This window comes from Salmo trutta, chromosome 40, assembly GCF_901001165.1.
Source record: "Salmo trutta chromosome 40, fSalTru1.1, whole genome shotgun sequence".
NCBI classification, from domain to species: Eukaryota; Metazoa; Chordata; class Actinopteri; order Salmoniformes; family Salmonidae; genus Salmo; species Salmo trutta.
The window spans coordinates 25024114-25047792 of NC_042996.1; the positions used below are offsets into that span (position 1 = coordinate 25024114).

Genomic DNA, 23679 nt, shown 5'->3' on the forward strand with positions numbered 1-23679 from the left:
CTTTTCAGCCAATCATCAACCCGAACTGGAACTGTGCCTAGTAGTCAGCGTGGATAGCGCGACTTCTAGTGGTTCACAACATGTGCCGTGAATATTGCGAGATCATTCTTGCTCTGATTTATAAAAGATCTATACCTAGAATAGAACTTGGTCCAAGAAAGACAGGAAAATACTTGAATAGACTAGAACAATAATGTGAATGGATTGTAAAGCCTTCCCTAGTGAAGAGTGATGTCACAAGGATCATAATAATAGCATAGAATATACTGATACTACACATTTTGTTTATTTCGAAACACACAGATTCAGATTTATTTTGTACAGGCTTTTGTAGTCATGTTACACAGGAAATCAATCATTTAAATATTGTACACGTTTTCTATTAGCCCAACTGTTGTTAGCTCTTGTTAAATTGACAAAGACGACACAATACATCCTCGTTTAGCAATGATCCACATTCTAACAACAACAGTTATTCATCTCAATTGTAATGTACAGCTTCCTTTACCCTCCCACTGGGCACACAGTGGTTGAATCAATGTTGTTTCCATGTAATTTCAATGAAATTACGTTTAAACCAACGTGGAAGACGTTGAATTGGCATTGTGCCCTGTGAGATGATTCCTTTAATACATGGAATACAATACAGTAGGCCTAACAACAATCTATCACTTGGCAATAGACCAACAATAAAATACATGTGGAGATCAGTGTCCATTGAACAATGAGAAAGAAGCTTTTGTAATTGAACAGTTGACTTGTTTTATACCTGAAAGCACATTGGTTGTGTAAAAGAGCAAAATTGTTCCTTTCTCTCATTGCTTATCGGGCTGCCTGATACACTTTATCTTGAATTGGAATTTCAGTTCATTTCTCAAAATGACTAAGCTGAATTAGTCACTCCAATGGTGTCACTGGGGTCTTATTAGCAGTTTGAGTCCTTCACCCCCACTGGGAGGTAGCCATCTTTGACTGGTACCCCTACTGGCTCCATGCCTCCCTCGCCCTTGGGGTCAAAGGTGGCCAGCATTCTCTCCTGTTCCCTCTTGGTTTTGGGTAGGTCGTTAGAGGGCTGGAGGAGGATGTGAATGCGCTGCAGAGAAGATTTAAATATTTATAAAGAATAATGGACTGAGTAGATTGAGATAATGTTAGTAATGTTGTGTATCAAAGAGGAATGAAACAATGGCCATAAAAACACTGGACTGAGAAACTTAAGGTTACTTGCTTAACCCTGTTTCTCTGATAATATGGGTGAGACATCTAACTGTGGGGTTCACCAGAATAAGTAGCTCGAAGGACCAATTATACACAAGTGTTGGACACAGACAGGTCGCGTGGTGAATGAGGGCACCCCTCCTCCCCTCATACTAGAGTCACTCGCCTGCCCTCTGATCACTCTTGAACGAAACAAACTTCCTCACACGCTTGCAACTAGGGGAATGTGGTGAGATGTCACTCTCATAATATTAGAGAACTGGGGTTACACAAGTAAACTTAAGTTATCTTTCAATTATTTGTTTTCGACGTCTCACTGTGGGATATGGCAAACTCCCGTATCGCACATGCTCTCTGAAGCCATGCAGTCTCAATATCAACCCTCAGAGGCCCGTCACCGAGGACAGTATGCACCAATGAAGGCGCAGTGACATCTTGTCGGAAGAACCTCAAAAGTATGAGGGGATGCCCAAAAAGCCACATCACAAATCTCCTGCAAGGAGATGCCCTTGAACAGTTCCCAAGAGGTGGCCATACCTCTGGTGGAGTGAGCTCTTAGGCCCTCCAGAGGCTGTAACCCTTTGCTATTATAGTCCAACACAGCTCAGCATTCAACACCATAGTGCTCACAAAGCTCATTACTAAGCTAAGGACCCTGGGACTAAACACCTGCCTCTACAACTGGATCTTGGACTTCCTGACGGGCCGCCCCAGGTGGTAAGAGTAGGCATCAACACATCTGCAACGCTGATCCTCAAACCGGTTCCCCTCAGGGGTGGGTGCTTAGTCCCCTCCTGTACTCCCTGTTCACCCATGACTGCGTGGCCAAGCACGACTCCAACACCATCATTACGTTTGCTGATGACTCAACGGTGGTAGGCCTGATCACTGACAACAATGAGACAGCCTATAGGGAGGTCAGAGACCTAATCAGTGTGGTGCCAGGCCAACAACCTCAATGTGAGCAAGACAAAGGAGATGATTGTGGACTACAGGAAAAGGAGGGCCGAACAGGCCCCCATTTACATCGACAGGGTTAAAGTGGAGCGGGTCGAGAGTTTCAAGTTCCTTGGTGTCCACATCCCCAACAAACTATCATGGTCCAAACACACCAAGACAGTCATGAAGAGGGCACGATAACACCTTTTCCCCCTTGGAAGACAAACGATTTGGCATGGTTCCCCAGATCCTCAAAAAGTTCTACAGCTGCACTATCGAGAGCATCCTGACCATTTGCATCACCACCTGGTATGGAAACTGCTCGGTATCTGACCATAAGGCGCTATAGAGGGTAGTGCGTACAGCCCAATACATCCCTGGGGCCAAGCTTCCTGCCATCCAGGACCTATATAACAGGCGGTGTCAGAGGAAGGCCCAAAAATGTGTCAAAGAGTCCAGTCACCCAAGTCATAGACTGTTCTCTTTGCTATCGCACGGCCAACGGTACCGGAGCGCCAAGTCTAGGTCCAAAAGGCTACTTAACAGCTTCTACCCCCAAGCTATAAGACTGCTGAATCAAATGGCCACCCAGACCATTTAAATAGCTAGCGCTATTTAATCTCCATGCTTTCCAATGGCTCAAAAGGCTGCTGTGAAACAGTCTCAAGCACAATAGACACATTACATGACAGGGGTAAAAGCTTGGGAACTGTACGTAAGCGACAGGCCCCCTTAAAGAAACAACATGACGGGATGTTTTCCCACTGTGTTTTTGTGGAAGCCTATTTGACAGGCCCAGATAGCAGCTAGAAAGACCTTAAGAGTTGAGAAAGCCTTCCCTCAGTCCAAAAGATCCTGCAAGAAGCATAACACCTAGGATACAGAGCATTGGAACCAATCTGTTTTTGGTCACACCACTTCTCAAAAATCCACCACTTATTTCCATACAGTGAGCATGTGGAATCATCAATGACAAGAGGCAAGCCTGTCACATCCAGATTTAACTTCAGAGGGCCATGGATCCGGGTGAGGGTGGAAAATCTTATTTTCGCTTGGGTCAGCAGATCCCTGCGTAACGGGAGTTGACAAGGCCCGTTGTATTGCCAAGCCATGGCGGGGCTACCAAGATGAGGGATAAGCCGCCTTCCCTCACTCTGGCCAGAGTGGGGAGTATGAAGCTGAGGGGAAGAAAAGTGTGCGTGTGTTCTTGCAAACACAAAGAGCTCTACAGACGCTTGACCATATTTCACCCAGATCTGTCTCACCACCTGGGGAAAGAGTCCCCAGTCCCTTAGATGGGGATTCCCTCTGGACAATAAATCCACTCATATGTTCAGTACACCCGGGACATGAGTCGTGCGTCAGGACAGTAGGTGTGCTCTGCTCCACAGAATAATCCAGATTAATAATCTGTGTAAGCACATGGGGTGAGTGCCACCCGACTACAGTCGTATTGTCCCTTCTGATCAAAACATGACAATTCTAAAAGGGAGGGTAGAAAGTGTTTCAGTGAAAGAAACACCGCCAGCAGATAAAGGTAATTTCTGTGAGCAATTTGTGAAGTGGGGTCCTTACTCCGTTTATTACATTTCCCCCGTGAACTGTGCCCCAGCCCGTGAGTGATGTCACCACTTCCCTCGTTGCCATTACAGTTAGGGGAGTGCCAGGAATGAGGATCGAGGGGCTCTTCCAGTGACGGAGAGCCGAGAGATGTATGGAAGTCTAGTCAATCGTACACAGACGTTGGGCAAACACCCAGCACTGGAAGTCTCTCATGCTAAGTAGGCCAAGAGGTACTACTGAGATGGTGGACGCTATCAACCCCAGCACTCGGAGGCACGTCTTGAAAGTGACAGAGTGCCCCCTGTGGAACAGAGAGGCATTGCCGGTAGCCACGATTCCCGGGTCTACTGGCAGAGAAGTTTAAGGCTTTGCCTTCCTCCTTTCAAAGTTCTGCCGCATGGACGTGACAGCTGGCAAACAGTTCCTTCAGGAGCGTAAAGGAAACCAGCTTTCTCCTTGTATAACAGGCTGGACAGGTTGAGCCACAAATCTCTCATCTACCACTGCAAGGCTCATTTCACAGCTGAAGTCTTGAATGGCACCCCTGAAGGCTCGAAGGTTGAGGTCTGTGACAACACAGATCTCATCCCACGGGTCTGGGTTAGGCTTGCCAATCGATATGAGATTGTGCATCTCCAACTCAAATTGGGCTGATAAACCAGTAGTAGGAACATAACATTCAACGCCCGTACAGAACGTGTTGAAGACACAGACCTTTTTGTAAATAAACTCAAAGAAGCAACGTGAACATAGCTAGCATTCGCTACGTGGGCTAGTTACCTAGCTAGTTAGCGCTATGCTGGTCTTACGACAAACAAAAGCATGGCTCTTGACAAATAAGCAATTTCTAGTCAACTCCGGCGAGAGAGCAAACTAGTAATTCTACCCTTCCTAGTAGAAAAGCCTTGAGGCGAGCTAGCCAGTTTAGCTAAGCCTTGCAACTAAGCTAGCTAAGTCTCCGCAGCTAGCTTTGTGACGCTAGCTAAAACTGGAGACGTAGGAAGAAAATCAGTGAAGCAAAGTCTAACCCTAAATCGGAAAGCTTTCCTTTTGGTAGTCACCCAACACCAAAGACACGAGCTGATAATTCAGTGCTTAGCGATGTAACCTTAACGCCACACCTGTGAACAGTTAAACAGGAAAACAGATCAAGTCAGGCGAGTGGCTCTTCTGTCTTTGACAGAAGTGTTGGAATGGTCCATTGAGCTATTTAGGAGATTCTGGTGAATCCCAGTGAGATGTCGAAACAAATAATGGAAAGACAACTAAAATTAATAAAGTGTATTATATTAATGTCTAATTTACAAACAGCAGAATTTAGGCACATACAATAACGCATCCAACCAAACATTAATAACAACAATGATTTCAGATTCAGTTGACAGAAAAAAATGCTTTTGGTATACAATGTTTCTCTGATATTATATTCTGTTACATGTCATTCCCTTCCATTAATCACAAAACCTACACCACACACACACACAGTACCAGAAAGGTTAGGACACACCTACTCATTCAAGGGTTTTGCTTTATTTCTACTATTTTCTACATTGTAGAATAATAGTGAAGACATCAAAACTATGAAATAACACATGGAATCATGTAGTAACCAAATAAAGTGTTAAACAAATCCAAATATATTTTATATTCCTCAAAGTAGCCACCCTTTGCCTTGTTGACAGCTTTGCACAATCTTGGAATTCTCTCAACCAGCTTCATGAGGAATGCTTTTCCAACAGTCTACAGGAGTTCCCACATATGCTGAGCACTTGTTGGCTGCTTTTCCTTCCCTCTGCGGTCCAACTCATCCCAAACCATCTCAATTATGTTGAGGTCGGGTGATTGTGGAGTCTAGGTCATCTGAGGCAGCACTCCATCACTCTCCCGCTTGGTCAAATAGCCCTTACACAGCCTGGAGGTGTGTTGGGCCATTGTCAGGTTGAAAAACAAATTATATTCCCACGAAGTGCAAACCAGATGGGATGACGTATTTTTGCAGAATGCTGTGGTAGACATGCTGATTAAGTGTGCCTTGAATTCTAAATAAAATCACTGAGTGTCACCAGCAAAGCACCCCCACACCATCACACCTCCTCCATGCTTCACAGTTGGAACCACACATGCGGAGATCATCGGTTTACCTACTCTGCATCTCACAAAGACATAGCGGTTGGAACCAAAAATCTCAAATTTGGACTCCAGAACAAAGGACAGATTTCCACCAGTCTAATGCTCGTGTTTCTTGGCCCAAGCAAGTCTCTTCTTATTATTGGTGTCCTTTAGTAGTGGTTTCTTTGCAGCAATTCAACCACAAAGGCCTGATTCACGCAGTCTCCTCTGAACAGTTGATGTTGAGATGTGTCTGTTACTTGAACTCTGTGAAGCATTTTATTTGGGCTGCAATCTGAGGTGCAGTTAACTCTAATGAACGTATCCTCTGCAGCAGAGAGGATATAGTGCTTGATGGTTTTTGCGACTGAAACTTTCAAAGTTCTTTAAATTATCCGGACTGACTGACCTTCATGTCTTAAAGTAATGATGGACTGTCGTTTCTCTTTGCTTATTTGAGCTGTTCTTGCAATAATATGGACTTTGTCTTTTACCAAATAGGGCAATCTCCTGTATACCACTCCTACCTTGTCACAACACAACTGATTGGCTCAAAATGTACTTTTAAGAAGGCACACCTGTTAATTGAAATGCATTCCAGATGACTACCTCATGAAGCTGGTTGAGAGAATGCCAAGAATGTGCAAAGCTGTCATCAAGGCAAAGGGAGGCTACTTTGAAGAATCTCAAATATAAAATATATTTTTATTTGTTTAACACTTTTTTGGTTACTACATTTACATTTTATCCAGAGCGACTTACAGTAGTGAATGCATACATTTAATTAAAAATAATTCCCCACATACCCCAGTCTGCTCCAGAGAATACATATCTATATGTCGAAGACATGCTGTAATTCAATTTAAAATAGTTAAAAATCGGGTGCATTGGTCAAAGGCAATACTATCCGAGATTAGACCAGAAATAGATTCCACTTGTGACCGATGTAAGCAGGCTCCTGCTACTTTATTACACATGTTTTGGACATGCCTGAAATTGACAGATTTCTGGATATCAATTTGAGACATTTTCTAAGATACTGGAGACACCTATATAACCTTCTGCCTTTATTGCATTATTCAGAATGGCACCACAGGAAGCCCCTCAACAGTTCTATGGGCAACATGCTGGCATGTACTACTCTTCTAGCTAGACGTCTCATACTATTTAAGTGGAAGGATCGGTTTCCTCCTACTTTTAATTATTGGATAAAGGAAGTTATGCAACATCTCAAGCTAGAGAAAATACACTACTCCGTTAGGGGATCTGCAATTATACTTTATAATATCTGGCAACCTTTCCTATCCTTTGTAGAAGACATGAACCCAGCTAATTTCACAACTCCTTAAACCAACCCAAATTAGAATTTGTATGATTATTTTTACTCTAACTTTGTTAAATAATATCTTTGTATTTTTTTTTACCTATTTGATTAGATTACTCATTGTATATCAAGCCTGCTTTAAGTCTGGTTTTGGGGTGGGGCTCTGTTAGAACACGGGGGGGTTTGGGGTGGGTTTGATTTGGTAGGGGACCCATGTGAGTTCTGCACTCTAACTGTTCTGTATTATCTGTATAATCATAAAAAATGCCAAATAAAAAAACCTTTGTTGAGATCGGTAGAAGATCTTGACAGGCCTGCACAGAGCCCTGACCTCAACCACATCGGACACCTTTGGGATGAATTGGAATGCCAACTGCGAGCCAGGCCTAATCGCCCAAAATCAGTGACCGACCTCACTAATGCTCTTGTGACTGAATGCAAGCAAGTCCCCGCAGCAATGTTTCAACATCTAGTAGAAAGCCTTCCCAGAAGAGTGGAATGCTGTTATAGCAACAAAGGGGGAAACAACTCCATATTAATGTTCATGATTTTGGAATGAGATGTTCGACGAGCAGGTGTCCACATAGTTTTGACCATGTAATGTATGTTGTGTCAAGAGGAAATGTGCAGGTAAGCAAAGGAATCTAAATTCACCTCTCTGAACGTTCCTTCTGTGGTGGAGAGTTTGTAGATAATCCAGAAAGGGATGCAGACCATGGAGGCAAGAGCCAGGAGCCAGCCTATCACATAGCCCCACCAGGGGTACACATACTCATTGTTGTACTTCAGAGGGGTGTACTTGATGAGGGAGAACGCAAAGGTGGCCTAGAGAAAAAAACAAGTATTTGATTTAGAAGTGGGCCTTGACTGGGGCCGTCAACATATACAACTAACTGGTGTTTTTCCAGATCATGGGATCTGTCTAGGCCCAGAGTTTTTCCTGGTCAGGAAAAAAATCCTTTCCCTAACCATAACTAATGACATTTTATACTGTATATGAGAGTTTACATGGGTTTGTAGGTTACTCACAACACATGTGGCTGGGGTGACATACAGCCAGCAGTATTTAATGTAAGGTCCTGGACGGTAGCCAATCATGTCTTCGATGTTATCATAGAAGCGGTCGACACCTGGAACAACATACAGAGACAGGCTAACCATGCTGGGTTTGGTCATAAGAGCTGTGGACACAAATGTCAACAACTGAGACAATGAAGCAGTCTCTGAACAGTACTATCAAAGGTGAGGAATATACAGTGCATTCGGAAAGTATTCAGACCCCTTGACTCACATTTTGTTACATTACAGCCTTATTCTAAAATTGATTAAATCCTTTTTTTCTCTCTAATCAATCCATACAATGACAAAGCAAAAACAGTTTTTTTGAAATGTTGGCTAAGTTCAATTATTTATTTATTTTTTAAATAAAAAAAAGCACATATCACATTTCCATAACAATTCAGACCCTTTACTCAGTACTTTGTTGAAGCACCTTCGGCAGCGATTACAGCCTTGAGTCTTCTGGGTATGATGCTACCAGCTTCGCATACCTGTATTTGGGGAGTTTCTCCCATTCCTCCCTGCAGATACGCTCAAGCTCTGTCAGGTTGGATGGGGAGCGTCACTGCACACTTATTTTCAGGTCTCTCCAAAGATGTTCGATCTGGTTCATGTCCTGGCTCTGACTGTGCCACTCAAGGACATTTAGAGACTTGTCCCGAAGCCACTCCTGCGTTGTCTTAGCTGTGTGCTTAGGGTCGTTGTCCTGTTGGAAAGTGAACCTTCCCCCAGTCTGAGATCCTGAGCAATCTGGAGAAAGATTAGTAATGAAAACTGTCTGTACTTTGAGCCGTTCATCTTTGCTTGGATCCTGACTAGTCTCTTCCAGTCCCTGCCACTGAAAAACATCCTGACAGCATGATGCTGCCACCACCATAGTTCACCCTAGGGATGGTGCCAGGTTTCTTCCAGATGCTACGCTTGGCATTCAGGCCAAAGAGTTCAATCTTGGTTTTGTCAGATTGAAGAATCTTGTTTCTCATGGTCCGAAAGTCATTTAGGTGCCTTTTGGCAAACTCCAAGCAGGTTGTCATGTGCCTTTTACTGAGGAGTGGCTTCCGTCGGGCCACTCTACCATAAAGGCCTGATTAGTGGAGTGCTGCAGAGATGGTTGTCCTTCTGGAAGGTTCTCCCATCTCCACAGAGGAACTCTGGAGCTCTGTCAGTGACCATTGGGTTCTTGGTCACCTCCCTTACCAAGGCCCTTCTCCCCCAATTGCTCAGTTTGGCCGGGCGGCCAGCTCTAGGAAGAGTCTTGGTAGTTACAAACTTCCTCCAGTTAGGAATGATGGATGCCACTGTTGTTGGGGACCTTCAATGCTGCAGAAATGTTTTAGTACCCTTCCCCAGATCTGTGCCTTGACACAATCTTGTCTCAGAACTCTACGGACAATTGCTTTGACCTCATGGCTTGGTTTTTGCTCTGACATGCACTGTAAACTGTTGTACCTTATATAGACAGGTATGTGCCTTTCCAAATCATGTCCAATGGAAACAGGTGCACCACCTGAGCTCTCATAGCAAAGGGTCTGAACACTTTTTTATAAATGAGAAAAAATGTCTCAAATCCTGTTTTGTCATTAAGGGGTTTTGTGAGTAGATTCATGAAAAAACCCAACATTTAATCAATTTTCGAATATGGCTGTAACGTAACAAAATTTGGAAAAAGTGAAGGGGTCTGAATACTTTCCCGAATGCACTGTATTCTGGAATAAACCAGTGACAGTTCTGTCTTTGTGGGATTGATATGGTGTAACTATCTTTTGAACGGTTCCATCAGATATTTTGTTGTTGTTGTAGAATTGTATTCTAACTTACCATAGACCCATGCGATGGAGACTGTCTCAAAGATGGCCATGAAGAGAAGACACATGCCACTAGCAGCATAGTAGTCCATCAGCTGGAATACATATAACCCACCCTGAAGAGACAAGAAAACAACTCAAAAACACTCGAGATCAGTGTGGAAGAACTTGTCTGGCCTGCACAGACCCCTGACCTAAACCCCATCAGAATGAATTGGAACGCTGATGGCGAGACAGGCCTAATCGTCCAATATCAGTGCCCGACCTCACTAATGCTCGTGGCTTAATGGAAGCAAGTCCCCGCAGCAATGTTCCAACATCTATTGGAAAGCCTTCTGTTATAGCATCAAATAGGGACCAACTCCGTATTAATGCCCATGATTTTGGAATGAGATGTTCGACGAGCAGGTGTCCACATACTTTTTTTAAACTAATTTTTAACCCCCTTTTTCACGATATCCAATTGGTAGTTACGATCTTGTCTCATCGCTGCAACTCCCCAACGGGCTCTGGAGAGGCGAAGGTCGAGTCATGCGTCCTCTGAAACATGACCTGCTAAGCCTCGCTTGAAATTTTTTGTTTAACCTTTATTTAACTAGGCAAGTCAGTTAAGAACGAATTCTTATTTACAATTACGGCCTACCGGGGAACAGTGAGTTAACTGCCTTGTTCAGGGGCAGAACAACAGATTTTTACCTTGTCAGCTCGGGGATTCGATCCAGCAACCTTTCGGTTACTGGCCCAACGCTCTAACCGCGCTGCTTCATAACACCTGCTTGCTTAACCTGGAAGCCAGCCGCATCAACATGTCGGAGGAAACGCTCAACTGACAACCGAAGTCAACTTGCAGGCGCCCGGCCCGCCACAAGGAGTCACTAGAGCGCGATGAGCTTAGGAAAACCCTCCCCTAACTCAGACAACGCTGAGTCAATTGTGCGCCGCCCTATGGGACTCCCGGTCACAGCCAGCTGTGACACAGCCTGGGATCGAACCCCCAGGCAGTAGTGACGCCTCAACACTGCGATGCAGTGCCTTAGACCGCTGCGACACTCCGGAGGCCCCTGGTCATGTATTGTACAACTGTCCTGAACCACAGTGATGAGGCTGTTAATCACTCTAAAGTGGTTTCTGTCCTCAAAATGAAAAAGTCCTAGGTGATAAAACAAATCAGAGTATATATTTGTTTTGTTTGCTTTGAACGCAATCTTGACCAGCCACCTGGTAAGTTAGACTGGTAAGTCTGTCTGTCTGCATATTACAGCTAAAGAACACAATGAAATAGGCCTTGAGGGTTTATCCCCAACCCAGTCCCCAGGCACATGTCTCCCCCTAACTAACCCATGAGGGTTAATTCCAGATGTGATGCCTACCTCCATCAGCATGACCAGGCCCATGAGGAAGGAGATGAAGGCCACAAAAGCCAGAAAGAGCTCCCTGCGGTTCTTACGACGAAACACCTCGGGATACATGTCCACCATGGCTGTTGTCAAGCTCTCTACACACACAAACTGAAGAGAAAGGGAGAGGTATTTTAACACATCTCAGTTCTAGGCATGTTTGGTAACAAATAGTAAGCATCTCTGATATCATGTTAGGCTAGGTATGTTTGGTTACATAGATAATGATGCTCTTGGATCTCCTCTCAGTTCTCGTTGTACAGAAGTGGTCCGTTTTATCCTTAACCGGGCCAATTTTCTTGACAGTACGTTCATAAACATTGTAAATTACTTCGGAGGCCTTACTTGACTGTCCAACCCTAGCAGGATGATCATGATAAAGAAGAAGACGGCCCATAGTGAAGAAAACGGCATCATGGCCACAGCACGAGGGTACGCAATGAAGGCCAGACCAGGACCTAATGAAGAGAGAACAGGGAATCATATATAATACAAAATAACATTATACCTGCATTTGAACAAATTATTGAAATGATCTTAAATAACAACTAGGTCACATTAAAAGACACTCACCAGACTCTGCTACCTCTGAGATGGGGACATCCTGTTCATAAGCCATGAAACCCAGGATGGAGAAGATGGCAAAGCCTGCCACAAAGCTTGTCCCACTGTTCAGGAAGCACAGGGCCAGGCAGTCTCTGCAAAACAAGATACCAAAGACATGAAGATTTAAGGGGAGTTTGTTTTCCTCTTATAAGGGAATAATAAAAACAGAACCAATAATTACCATAGTGTGTGTGTTTGGTAAGAGTGTTTAATGCATCTTTAGCGTACTTGTAGCAGTTGTTGTTGTACTTGTTGTAACTCCCCAATGCTATGAGGGAGCCTAGACAGATGGCATAGGAGAAGAAGATCTGGGTGCCTGCATCCATCCATACCTGTCATACAGAGAGAGGTGAGGGCACAGAGGCCAGTCAAGCAACTACTGTAGGAGAAAATTGACTAATAAAGGCAAAGGTGTGTCATCTAGGGATGGTATTGGATCATACCTAAGCTCATGAATAATGATGCCACTTTAATAATGTTTGCATATGTTACATTACTCATATCATATACTGTATTTTATACCATCTACTGCACCTTGCCTATGCAGCTCCGCCATCGCTCATCCATATATTTATATGTACTTATTCTCACTCATCCCTTTAGATGTGTGTGTATTAGGTAGTTCTTGGGAAATTGTTAGATTTGTGTGTATTAGGTAGTTGTTGGGAATTGTTAGATTATTTGCTAGATATTACTGCACTGTTGGAACTAGAAGCACAAGCACTTCGCTACACTAGCATTAACATCTGCTTACCATGTGTATGTGACCAATAACATTTGATTTGAATAAAACTGTGCAAATACAAGCCTCCTTTTAAAAAGTAATGGAGTGACCCGTTTTTGTTTTGGCAGGTTTCCTGACTGAGGGCCACCATTTTATATATATCTATACAGTGGGGGAAAAAAGTATTTGATCCCCTGCTGATTTTGTACATTTGCCCACTGACAAAGAAATGCTCAGTCTATAATTTTAATAGTAGGTTTATTTGAACAGTGAGAGACAGAATAACAACAAAAATATCCAGAAAAACACGTCAGAAATGTTATAAATTGATTTGCATTTTAATGAGGGAAATAAGTATTTGACCCTCTCTCAATCAGAAAGATTTCTGGCTCCCAGGTGTCTTTTATACAGGTAACGAGCTGAGATTAGGAGCACACTCTTAAAGGGAGTGCTCCTAATCTCAGCTTGTTACCTGTATAAAAAGACACCTGTCCACAGAAGCAATCAATCAGATTCCAAACTCTCCACCATGGCCAAGACCAAAGAGCTCTCTAAGGATGTCAGGGACAAGATTGTAGACCGACACAAGGCTGGAATGGGCTACAAGACCATCGCCAAGCAGCTTGGTGAGAAGGTGACAACATTTGGTGCAATTATTCGCAAATGGAAGAAACACAAAAGAACTGTCAATATCCCTCGGCCTGGGGCTCCATGCAAGATCTCACCTCGTGGAGTTGCAATGACCATGAGAACGGTAAGGAATCAGCCCAGAACTACACGGGAGGATCTTGTCAATGATCTCAAGGCAACTGGTGAAAGTGTTGTGGTCAGATGAGACCAAAATGGAGCTCTTTGACATCAACTCAACTCGCCGTGTTTGGAGGAGGAATGCTGCCTATGACCCCAAGAACACCATCTCCACCGTCAAACATGGAGGTGGAAACATTATGCTTTGGGGATGTTTTTCTGCTAAGGGGACAGGACAACTTCACCGCATCAAAGGGACGATGGACGGGGCCATGTATCGTCAAATCTTGGGTGAGAACCTCCTTCCCTCAGCCAGGGCATTGGAAATGGGTCGTGGATGGGTATTCCAGCATGACAATGACCCAAAACACATGGCCAAGGCAACAAAGGAGTGGCTCAAGAAGAAGCACATTAAGGTCCTGGAGTGGCCTAGCCAGTCTCCAGACCTTAATCTCAGAAAATCTGTGGAGGGAGCTGAAGGTTCGAGTTGCCAAACGTCAGCCTCGAAACCTTAATGACTTGGAGAAGATCTGCAAAGAGGAGTGGGACAAAATCCCTCCTGAGATGTGTGCAAACCTGGTGTCCAACTACAAGAAACGTCTGACCTCTGATTGCCAACAAGGGTTTTGCTACCAAGTACTAAGTCAGGTTTTGCAGAGGGGTCAAATACTTATTTCCCTCATTAAAATGCAAATCGTTTTATAACATTTTTGACATGCGTTTTTCTGGATATTTTTGTTGTCATTCTGTCTCTCACTGTTCAAATAAACCTACTATTAAAATTATAGACTGAGCATTTCTTTGTAAGTGGGCAAACGTACAAAATCAGCAGGGGATCAAATACTTTTTTCCCCCCCACTGTATATCCATCCACACACACACACACACACACACACACACACACACACACACACACACACACACACACACACACACACACACACACACACACACACACACACACACACACATAGGGGACAAAGAGGAAGAGAAAGGTAAAACAAGCAATACCACGTAAAAATAAAAAACACATTTAGTTATGTGTGTTTTGAGAATATGAGAGAAAGAGCAACCTCATGTGGAACACCACATTGCATGCTTGTTTTACCTTTCTCTTCCTCTTTGTCCCTAATGAGTTTACCTAATCATTAAGGACCACTGACACTGCAGAGGTGAATTGTCAACTAGTCAGTTAAACGTCTTGTGGTCTAAACATTGATTAACAATCCCCACCTCTCAATCCACAACCAGAGACTGAAGATCTGAAAGGTGGGAATGGGGCAGCAAAAGGCCCTGGGTTGATGATGCAATCAAAATATTTGCCCTGCTAGGGTGTAGATGGGTGGGCTTCGAGAAAGGGCAGGAGAAATCTGTAGTGTCAATGCCATGATTCCCACAGGCTCAAACCCCCTGCAGACAAACACAATAGGTTTTGGTACTGAGTTTGCCAAAATCTAAATCTATGGCATGAGCCATGCTGCGGCTGAGTCCCAATTCTCGAATTCCCCAGTCCACCATGTGGAGAACAGCACTTTGATGATGGTGAACATGAAAAGACCGGGCTTCGGTCCAGACCAGGCTAAGCCAGTTGAGGGCTGAGCCCTGAGGGGGGAGTCTAGCAGCTGGAGGGTCCTGGAGGTCAGTGTTCCCCTTCAGTGCAGTGTCCCTGCCCCTCCGTGTAACCCCACCACTCACTGCCTCCTACAGACTCTTTCATGGAGCACAGATGGACCGAGCAGAAAATAGCATTCCAGATAACCCTGGGATATCTACACTCACACCTGGAGGACCTTCACCCAAGGACCTTCTTCCAAACTTCAAATTCCCTAGTCTGGAAAGACATTGGGTAATATTGAGATAACTATTATGGACAATTTCTTTGAAATCATACCAGTCCTGAACATACCTCATTATGTTCTGATAGTCACCTCATTGTAAAATACTGAAAGTAGACTGTCTGTTTGCTATTCTGAGTATAAAATGTAATTTCATACCATTGCTCCCACAACAATAAGCTACCTGATGCAAGTGTGTGAGTGTGTGGTTCAGTCAAAAGGGTTTCTACTATGTAATAGCAGGGGCCAGGGGTTATTATTGTTGTGGTACCTACCTGAGGGTCTGCTAGTCTTGACAGATCAGGGTAAAGGTAGAACTTGATCCCCAGGTCCGCTCCAGGTAAAGTGACTCCACGAATCAGCAGAACTATTAGCATCAGGTAGGGGAAGGTAGCTGTGAAGTACACCACCTGTAGATTGGATGGAATCATATTGAAAAGGTCAGTGATCTAACGCATCAGGGTCATGTTCATTGAGGGAAAACACACTTTTTTTTTATTCAATGGAAGAAAGAAATGAACAAGAACAAATAGTCTCTCCCCGTTTCACTCTGCTTCTTCTGTGTAGCTCTTTACACTCGTACCCGTATACAGGATCAAAATAGAAGATTTGGACACTGATAAGCGCCTAAATTGGAACGCAGTGGCTGTACGGTAACATGCTATACATGACCTGTTTGGCCCTGTCCGGGGGTATCATCGGATGGGGCCACAGTGTCTTCTGATCCCTCCTGTCTCAGCCTCCAGTATTTATGCTGCAGTAGTTTATGTGTCGGGGGGCTAGGGTCAGTCTGTTACATCTGGAGTATTTCTCTTGTCTTATCCGGTGTCCTGTGTGAATTTAAATATGCTCTCTCTAATTCTCTCTTTCTCTCTTTCTTTCTTTCTCTCGGAGGACCTGAGCCCTAGGACCATGCCTCAGGACTACCTGGCATGATGACTCCTTGCTGTCCCCAGTCCACCTGGCCGTGCTGCTGCTCCAGTTTCAACTGTTCTGCCTGCAGCTATGGAACCCTGACCTGTTCACCGGACGTGCTTGTTGCACCCTCGACAACTACTATGATTATTATTATTTGACCATGCTGGTCCTTTATGAACATTTTAACATCTTGACCATGTTCTGTTATAATATCCACCCGGCACAGCCAGAAGAGGACTGGCCACCCCTCATAGCCTGGGTCCTCTCTAGGTTTCTTCCTAGGTTTTTGGCCTTTCTAGGGAGTTTTTCCTAGGGAGTTTTTCCTAGCCACCGTGCTTCTTTCACATGCATTGCTTGCTGTTTGGGGTTTTAGGCTGGGTTTCTGTATAGCTCTTTGAGATATCAGCTGATGTACGAAGGGCTATATAAATAAATTTGATTTGATTTGACCTCAGAGCTCAAGGTTTCCACTTTACAGCCCAGTATTTGTTTTGACTGACAGCGGTTCAGAACTTGAACACCGCACGTGACAAGAAGTTGCCCCCATCCCTCCTGCTAGTTGGGTAACTTTTGCAACATTTTTGTTGTCTGAATAAGGGAAATGCTGTAAATAAATAAGGCGACGTATTTCGAAAGATGAGACGTTAAGGATTATAATAAATACAGCTTTGATGTCCTACAAGCAAGCCAAACACCCATTAGTCCAAAAGTGCACTTCACATTTCCATATCATCAAACCCATGTAATATACACTGTCAACATTTATGATCACTATGCTTGATGTACAATTACAAGATGATATGGCATCATACCATTTGGTTGTTCTGAACAGAATGCCTGTTTGTGGTATTGTGAACACGCATTTGAATACACTTGTCACCCTATTCTATGCACACCAAAATTACAATCTGCTTCTTTGAATTGCCTTGTGAAAGCCTAACACTGTTAGAACATGACCCTGATCTGTAACTTAGCTAACCATGTTGGCAATAGAACACTCTTTAAAATGATGCCCACCTGACCAGAATGCGATTTATAATGGACCATTTATGGAATAAACAACCAACAGTAATTGTGTAAAGTGCAGGATGCAGGGATGTGCCACCAACCTCAAATGCTATGCTCTACCAACTAAGCCACATGGGAGTTCCAAAGAAAACTACAAGTCTGCTTGATCTAGTTCCTCAACGGCACAACAAGGAGAGCACAAAAAGGCACCTTAGTGGAAAATGTATCTTTGAGTCATAAAAGTGCATTGAAATGACGTAGGAACTGTGCACACTTTGGAGAGCTGTGTGGCCACTTAGAAACTCCAGTTAGACCTTTCACTCACATTTTTTGGGGGGGGATGCACCTACCCCAAATGTTCAATGAATATTCGTATCATTTTACTCAATGTATCCAGAGTATTTTCAAATTTCGTTATCAACAAATGTGACGTAACGTACATTTGCACCACAGTAAATGCACAAAAAATCAACAGTGTAATGTTTGGATTCAATCTTGATTCAGATTAACTGTTTTGTCGTCACCTTTAGTCTAATAATTTCCCCATAATCTCCAAACTGTTCCCTTTTGATTGCTACCACTTATGCATATACCTTCAATATTTCTTCTGTAATAAACATTTCAATTGATCCCTTAAGGTCAATTCCCACAAGTGTAAGGGGTTAATGCCTAATGAACATGACCCTGGTTCAAATCAATGAAGACAGGAAGAATTGAAAGAAACAAGCCCACCTTCCCAGTGGATTTGACCCCTTTCCAGATGCAGAAGTAACACATGACCCAGGCGATGGCCAGACAGAAGGCCAGGTCCCAGTTCAGAGAGCCCATGTGGTCGATGCCGGACGACAGCCTCAAGGCTCTTCTCCTGAATAAACACATAACACAGGGGGTCAGAACAAAATCACAATGGATGAAGTGCAATAACAATTCTAGTTTAGATATTCTTCAAATAAGGTTAAAAGATCATAAAATCTTAGACTTGAGGATCCAGTTTCCAGGACACAGATTAAGCCTAGCCCCGGAGAAAAAAATGTTTTTAATTGAGATGTGTTGAATAACAAAGAGAGGTGCTAAGAATACTTACTCCCAGAATTCAATGACAGGGGATGTGGAGTTTTCGGGCAAGGTGTAGTTGACAGAATAGTTCTTCCTCTGAAACTCCACGCAATTTTCTTAGATAAAAATGTTTACATGTTGCATCATTACCACCATAAAAATCACTGACAAGTGTTAAAAGCAGTAATATGGAATTCTATCATTTTTTATTTGTAATATCGCTCCATACAGCAAAGCCACTTATAACAAAGTTGACATTTCCATTATTATTGTTGTCTCACCTGTATTCCAGGTGTTGTTGCAGGAGGACCAAGGGAGTTCCCAGGAGAAGGAGAAAGACAGGTAGAAGATTCCCCAAGCCAGAACCACGATGTAGTAGGAGTTCAGCAGAGCCACAATGATCTGGGTGCCATAGCCAAGACCTGGAGCAAACACCGGGACAGACAGGGAGGAATGGATAGAAAGTAAATAAAAAGTCCCACTTTGCAGTGTCACTCAAACCAGGAAAAACACATGGTAGTAACTATGTAATTACAATATAAGTACACATTGTTTATTGCATAATGTATATAACAGTGACGCATGAAAAAGTGTAAAAAGCTCAGACAAACCGTTATTGTATAGCATATGCTTATTTACAGTATAACGCCTTAAAGGAAGATATAGTCCCATAGGAAAGAGCAGGTTACCCTCAAACAGTGGACTGATCTTCCTCCAGCAGGTGATGCCTCCCTCGCTGGTGTACTGGCCCAGAGCAGTCTCCAGGAAGAACACAGGTATGCCACAGGTGAACAGGAAGATCAGGTAGGGGATGAGAAATGCACCTGGGGGATGGGAAGTCATCCAAAAAATATACACAGTGTACAAAACATGCTCTTTCCATGACAGACTGACCAGGTGAATCCAGGTACCCGCTGGGACAATTGTGCACCACCCTAGGGACTCCCGATCACTGCGGGTTGTGATACAGCCCGGGATCGAACCAGGGTCTGTACTGACGCCTCTAGCATTGCGATACAGTGCCTTGGACCGCTGCGCCACTCAGCAGCCCTATATACAGGTGGTACCGGTAGAGAGTCAATGTGCGGTGGTATAATTTATTTGAGGTAATTTGTACATGTATGTAGGAGTAAAGTGACAACGCACAGATAATAAAACACTGAGTAGCTGCAGAGTAAAAACAAAGGTTGTGGGGGGGGGGGGGGGCGCCTTCGTCTGAAACCACCTAGTATATAGGTCCTGGATGGCAGGAAGCTTGGCCCCAGTGATGTACTGGGCAGTATGCACTACCCTCTGTAGTGCCTTATGGTCGGATGCCGCGGTGATGCAACTGGTCAGGATGCTCTCGATGGTGCAGCTGTAGAACATTTTGAGGATCTGGGGACCCATAAAAAATGTCTCCTGAGGGGGAAAGGCATTGCTGTGCCCTATTCACAACTGTCTTGTTTGGACCATGGTAGTTTGTTGGTGATGTGGACAGCAAGGAACTTGAAACTGTCAACCCACTTCACTATGAAACTGTCAACCCGCGCCCAGTCGATGTTAATGGAAGCCTGTTCAGCCAGCCTTCTCCTGTAGTCTACGCTACGATCAGCTCCTTTGTCTTGCTCACGTTGAGGGAGAGGTTGTTGTCCTAGCAACACACTGCCAGCTCTCTGACAACCTCCCTATAGGCTGTCTCATCGTTGTCGTGATCAGGCCTACCATTGTTGTGTCGTCAGCAAACATAATGATGGTGTTGGAGTCATGCTTGGCCAGGCAGTCGTTGGTAAACAGGGAGTACAGGAAGGAACAAAGCACGCATCCCAGAGGGGCCCCCGTGTTGATGATCAATGTGGCAGATGTGTTGATGCCTACCCTTACCACCTGGGGGTGGCCCGTCAGGAAGTCCAGGATCCAGTTGCAGAGGGAGATGTTTAGTCCCAGGGTCCTTAGCTTAGTGATGAGCTTTGTGGGCACTATAGTGTTGAACACTGAGCTGTAGTCAATGAACAGCATTTTCACATAGGTGTTCCTTTTGTCCAGGTGGGAAAGGGCAGTGTAGACTGCGATGTTGGTGTGGTATGCATGTAGGTGCGGTATGCAAATCGTTGTGGGTCTAGTGTTTCCGGGATAATGGTGTTGATGTGAGCCATGACCAGCCTTTCATGGCAATACGCGAGTGCTACAGGGCAGTAGTCATTTAGGCAGGTTACCTTCGCTTTCTTGGGCACAGGGACTATGGTGGTCTGCTTGAAACATGTAGGAATTACATACTAGGTCAGTGAGAGGTTGAAAATGTCAGTGAAGACACTTGCCAGTTGTTCCGCGCATGCTCTGGGTACACGTCCTGGTAATCCGTCTGGCCCCGCGGCCTTGTGAATGTTGACCTGTTTAAAGGTCTTACTCACATCGGCTACGGAGAGCGTGATCACACAGTCATCCGGAACATCTCATATGCTCATGCATGCTTTAGCCTTTTATGCTCGCTTCGAGGCAAGCAACACTGAGATGGAACGAGCGAGTCGGAGTAAAGATACACTACCAGCCAACTTGACAGAACTGTGGAAAGCATTGGAATCAACATGGAAACGCTTGACACCTCGTAGAGTCCATGCCCCGACAAATTGAGGCTCTTCTGAAGTCACAAGGGAGTGCATCCATTTTTGTAAAAAAAAAATTATTCGCTCAGTTCATCCCGGGAATCAAAACCTCTATCCTGGCGTTACAAGTGCCATGCTCTACCAACTGAGCTACCGAGGACCATGAGAGTCAGTGATAAGGTACGCACGCCTATGAAAGTCAGAATTACCTCAGGTAGACACTATAATAAAGGTGTTTCATCCATAGGGTTTCATTGACTTACATTTCAGTCTGTGAATAATCTCAATGCAAACAAATTTTATTTTCACGCCGAGTTAATGACGCAACGCAGACTGTCGACTTTTGACGTCAGCCAATCTGAGGATGTTTAGAGTGCTTGGATGGATGGATTTCCGGAGCATGGCAAACGCTGCAGGGGCAACTGCTTGACCACAGGCTATTTAGGACGGAGGGGAAACAGCTGTGACATTCTCTGACCCCTAACCTCTGATCGCATACACCCCACAGAGAGAAACGTCTGATGTAGCACCTACATAAGCATTTCCCTAAACCCATGGCCTGATCTAAATAGGCCTGAGTCCCAATTAGACCCAACAATGTTTTTATAGCTAGGCCTCAGTGTATGTTATTAATAACAAACAAATGTTATTAAATTAAAATAGCCATTTGCAAATCAGTTGCTGGAGATACACGGTTGAAGCTCTATGCTCCACTAGGACCTAAAATGAATAAGTCAAGAAAATAATTTGCAAACTATTACTTTAAATTAAGAACAAATTAAAATGACGACCTGTCAAACATTAATACATGCTTGTCTTTGTGACTCCAAATTTAACGTCTGTGACCTAGTCTGGGCTCACCCTTTAGAACTTACCTCCTCCGTTCTTGTAGCAGAGGTAAGGAAAGCGCCACATGTTCCCCAGGCCGATGATGGATCCCATCACAGACAGGATGAACTCCAGTTTGTTGCTCCATTGGCCCCTCTCCTGCATCTTCTCCTCTGACTGGGGCTGAGGGATAGGGACCAGGTCCTTCAACCTGCTGGTGATCTTGCCATTTGAGAGGCCTGCTTTAACTATTTCAAGCAATAAAAACACAGAATGAGTATGGCTGTTTTCAAGACAAGTAGCTACATGTAGTGATGCATATACACATGTATTTATTTTAAATGTAAAGTAACATGTAAGTAGCCTAGGTACCCGTCCGTTTGAGTTATTATTCCACTCCATGTCATGTTGACCAAGGAGTGGAAAGTTAGCAAAACAGGTTCTAGATTTCAGGGTAACATGTCAAGTGCATTGATACTGTGCCATATCTTTTGTCTAACGACTCCTCAAAAAATGTGTGTGGCTCTCTCAAACTGCCATCTGAAGAACTTAATGTACTCAAAAAAAGGCAGAGCTTTACACAATCAAGTTCAGACCAACCTTAAAATGATTAACATGTGACATTGATCATCATGTCATGTACATACTGTACTGACATTGATCATGAATGGGTGGGAGCGGCAAAAGCCCTGAGACCGCATGCTTACAGAATTGATTAGCTCTTTACAAATGTTTTACATTGATTCAACACTAAATCTTAGATCTCCCATTAAAATATGCCCAGAGGTGAAGTCATCTTACAACTTGATACAAAATGTTAAAAAAAATGTAGAAAAGACATGACGTACCATGTTTTATACCAATGTCTTAGAATTCAAATATTAGTCAAGTACGTACCATTCATTGTTTGGGGTGTCTCAAGTCTCAAGTTTGGCTCAGTCAGTGAATATTGATCTGTAGATATTCACATTTTAGTATTTAACATGAGGAGCAAATAGGGGGTGGGAGGTTGTAATCCTAAATTTAGGCTCAGCCTCCAATCTACTCTCTGCCCATATGACCCCTCCCCTCTTAGATACTCCCACTTATTGAGTCAGTTGATTCTAATGCTTAAAATAGTCATTCACAAGGCATACAGAACCATGTAGTGAATATTGACATGCCAACAAATGAATCAAACATTAATTATACAATTTGTTTTGGTTAATGATCCAGTGTCCAACTGCGATCACCTATGTCCTGTCTCGTTTGCCTCTCTGGTTAGCTTGTCTCTTAAAGTGGTGAGTGGGTCAAAGCAGCGGAGGTCAGGACTGGATTTTACTTGTCTTTGCTTCCACTGGTTGGTGGATTCCCCCTCCATACAGTAGCTGAAGGAGATATGTTCAGAATCACATTACATGCACTTAACACACCTTTACTGCATTCCCCTGCACAGGTACAAAAAGAACACTAATTTGAATTTAAATCATGCGATTAGATATTTGCATGATTAGACTTATCACCAAGCCAAACAATGAATTAAAGAGAGCAGACCAATAAAATGTAATGAGTTCATAGCATTGCTGCAAGAAAATTGATTTCATATTGGTGTACAACAGTCAACTGATAGCCAATATTAGATTTTTTAAACTCTTAATTAACCTTTCCTTCTCCTTTGACAACTCCTACAAAGACATACAGGTTGATCTGGGATTGGGAGTGAGACAAAAACATGTGAAAAAAAATGGCAAGCCACATGTGGCCAGGGAGATCCTGCTCAATACTATGGATCTCTCGTCATGGGTTGAATACCAGAAGTTGTGGCCTGAATCCTTTGATCCCACAAAACCCACTGCTCCTAAGACAGTCAGGCCTTCTGATGACCCACCCCAAACTATCTAAAAGAGGTAGATGGGTAGTTTCAACATCTGATACAAGACATTGGTATTGACATTAAATTACATATCAAATCATCGCAAACA

General features: G+C 43.7%; 1 protein-coding gene across 1 annotated transcript; it reads right to left on the reverse strand.

Annotated features, from left to right (window-relative positions):
- Positions 1-267: 267 nt before the first annotated feature.
- On the reverse strand, positions 268-23600 carry LOC115180427 (sodium- and chloride-dependent GABA transporter 2). Its single transcript, XM_029742499.1, has 15 exons — positions 22616-23600; positions 21766-21966; positions 18998-19132; positions 18590-18730; positions 18337-18424; positions 17985-18117; positions 15602-15736; positions 12249-12352; positions 11988-12112; positions 11760-11872; positions 11388-11525; positions 10031-10133; positions 8183-8283; positions 7808-7978; positions 268-1093 (listed from the first exon to the last, which is right to left on the reverse strand). The coding sequence occupies exons 1-15, from the start codon at positions 22620-22622 to the stop codon at positions 926-928; spliced, it is 1863 nt and encodes a 620-aa protein (XP_029598359.1). The 5' UTR covers positions 22623-23600; the 3' UTR covers positions 268-925.
- Positions 23601-23679: the final 79 nt, after the last annotated feature.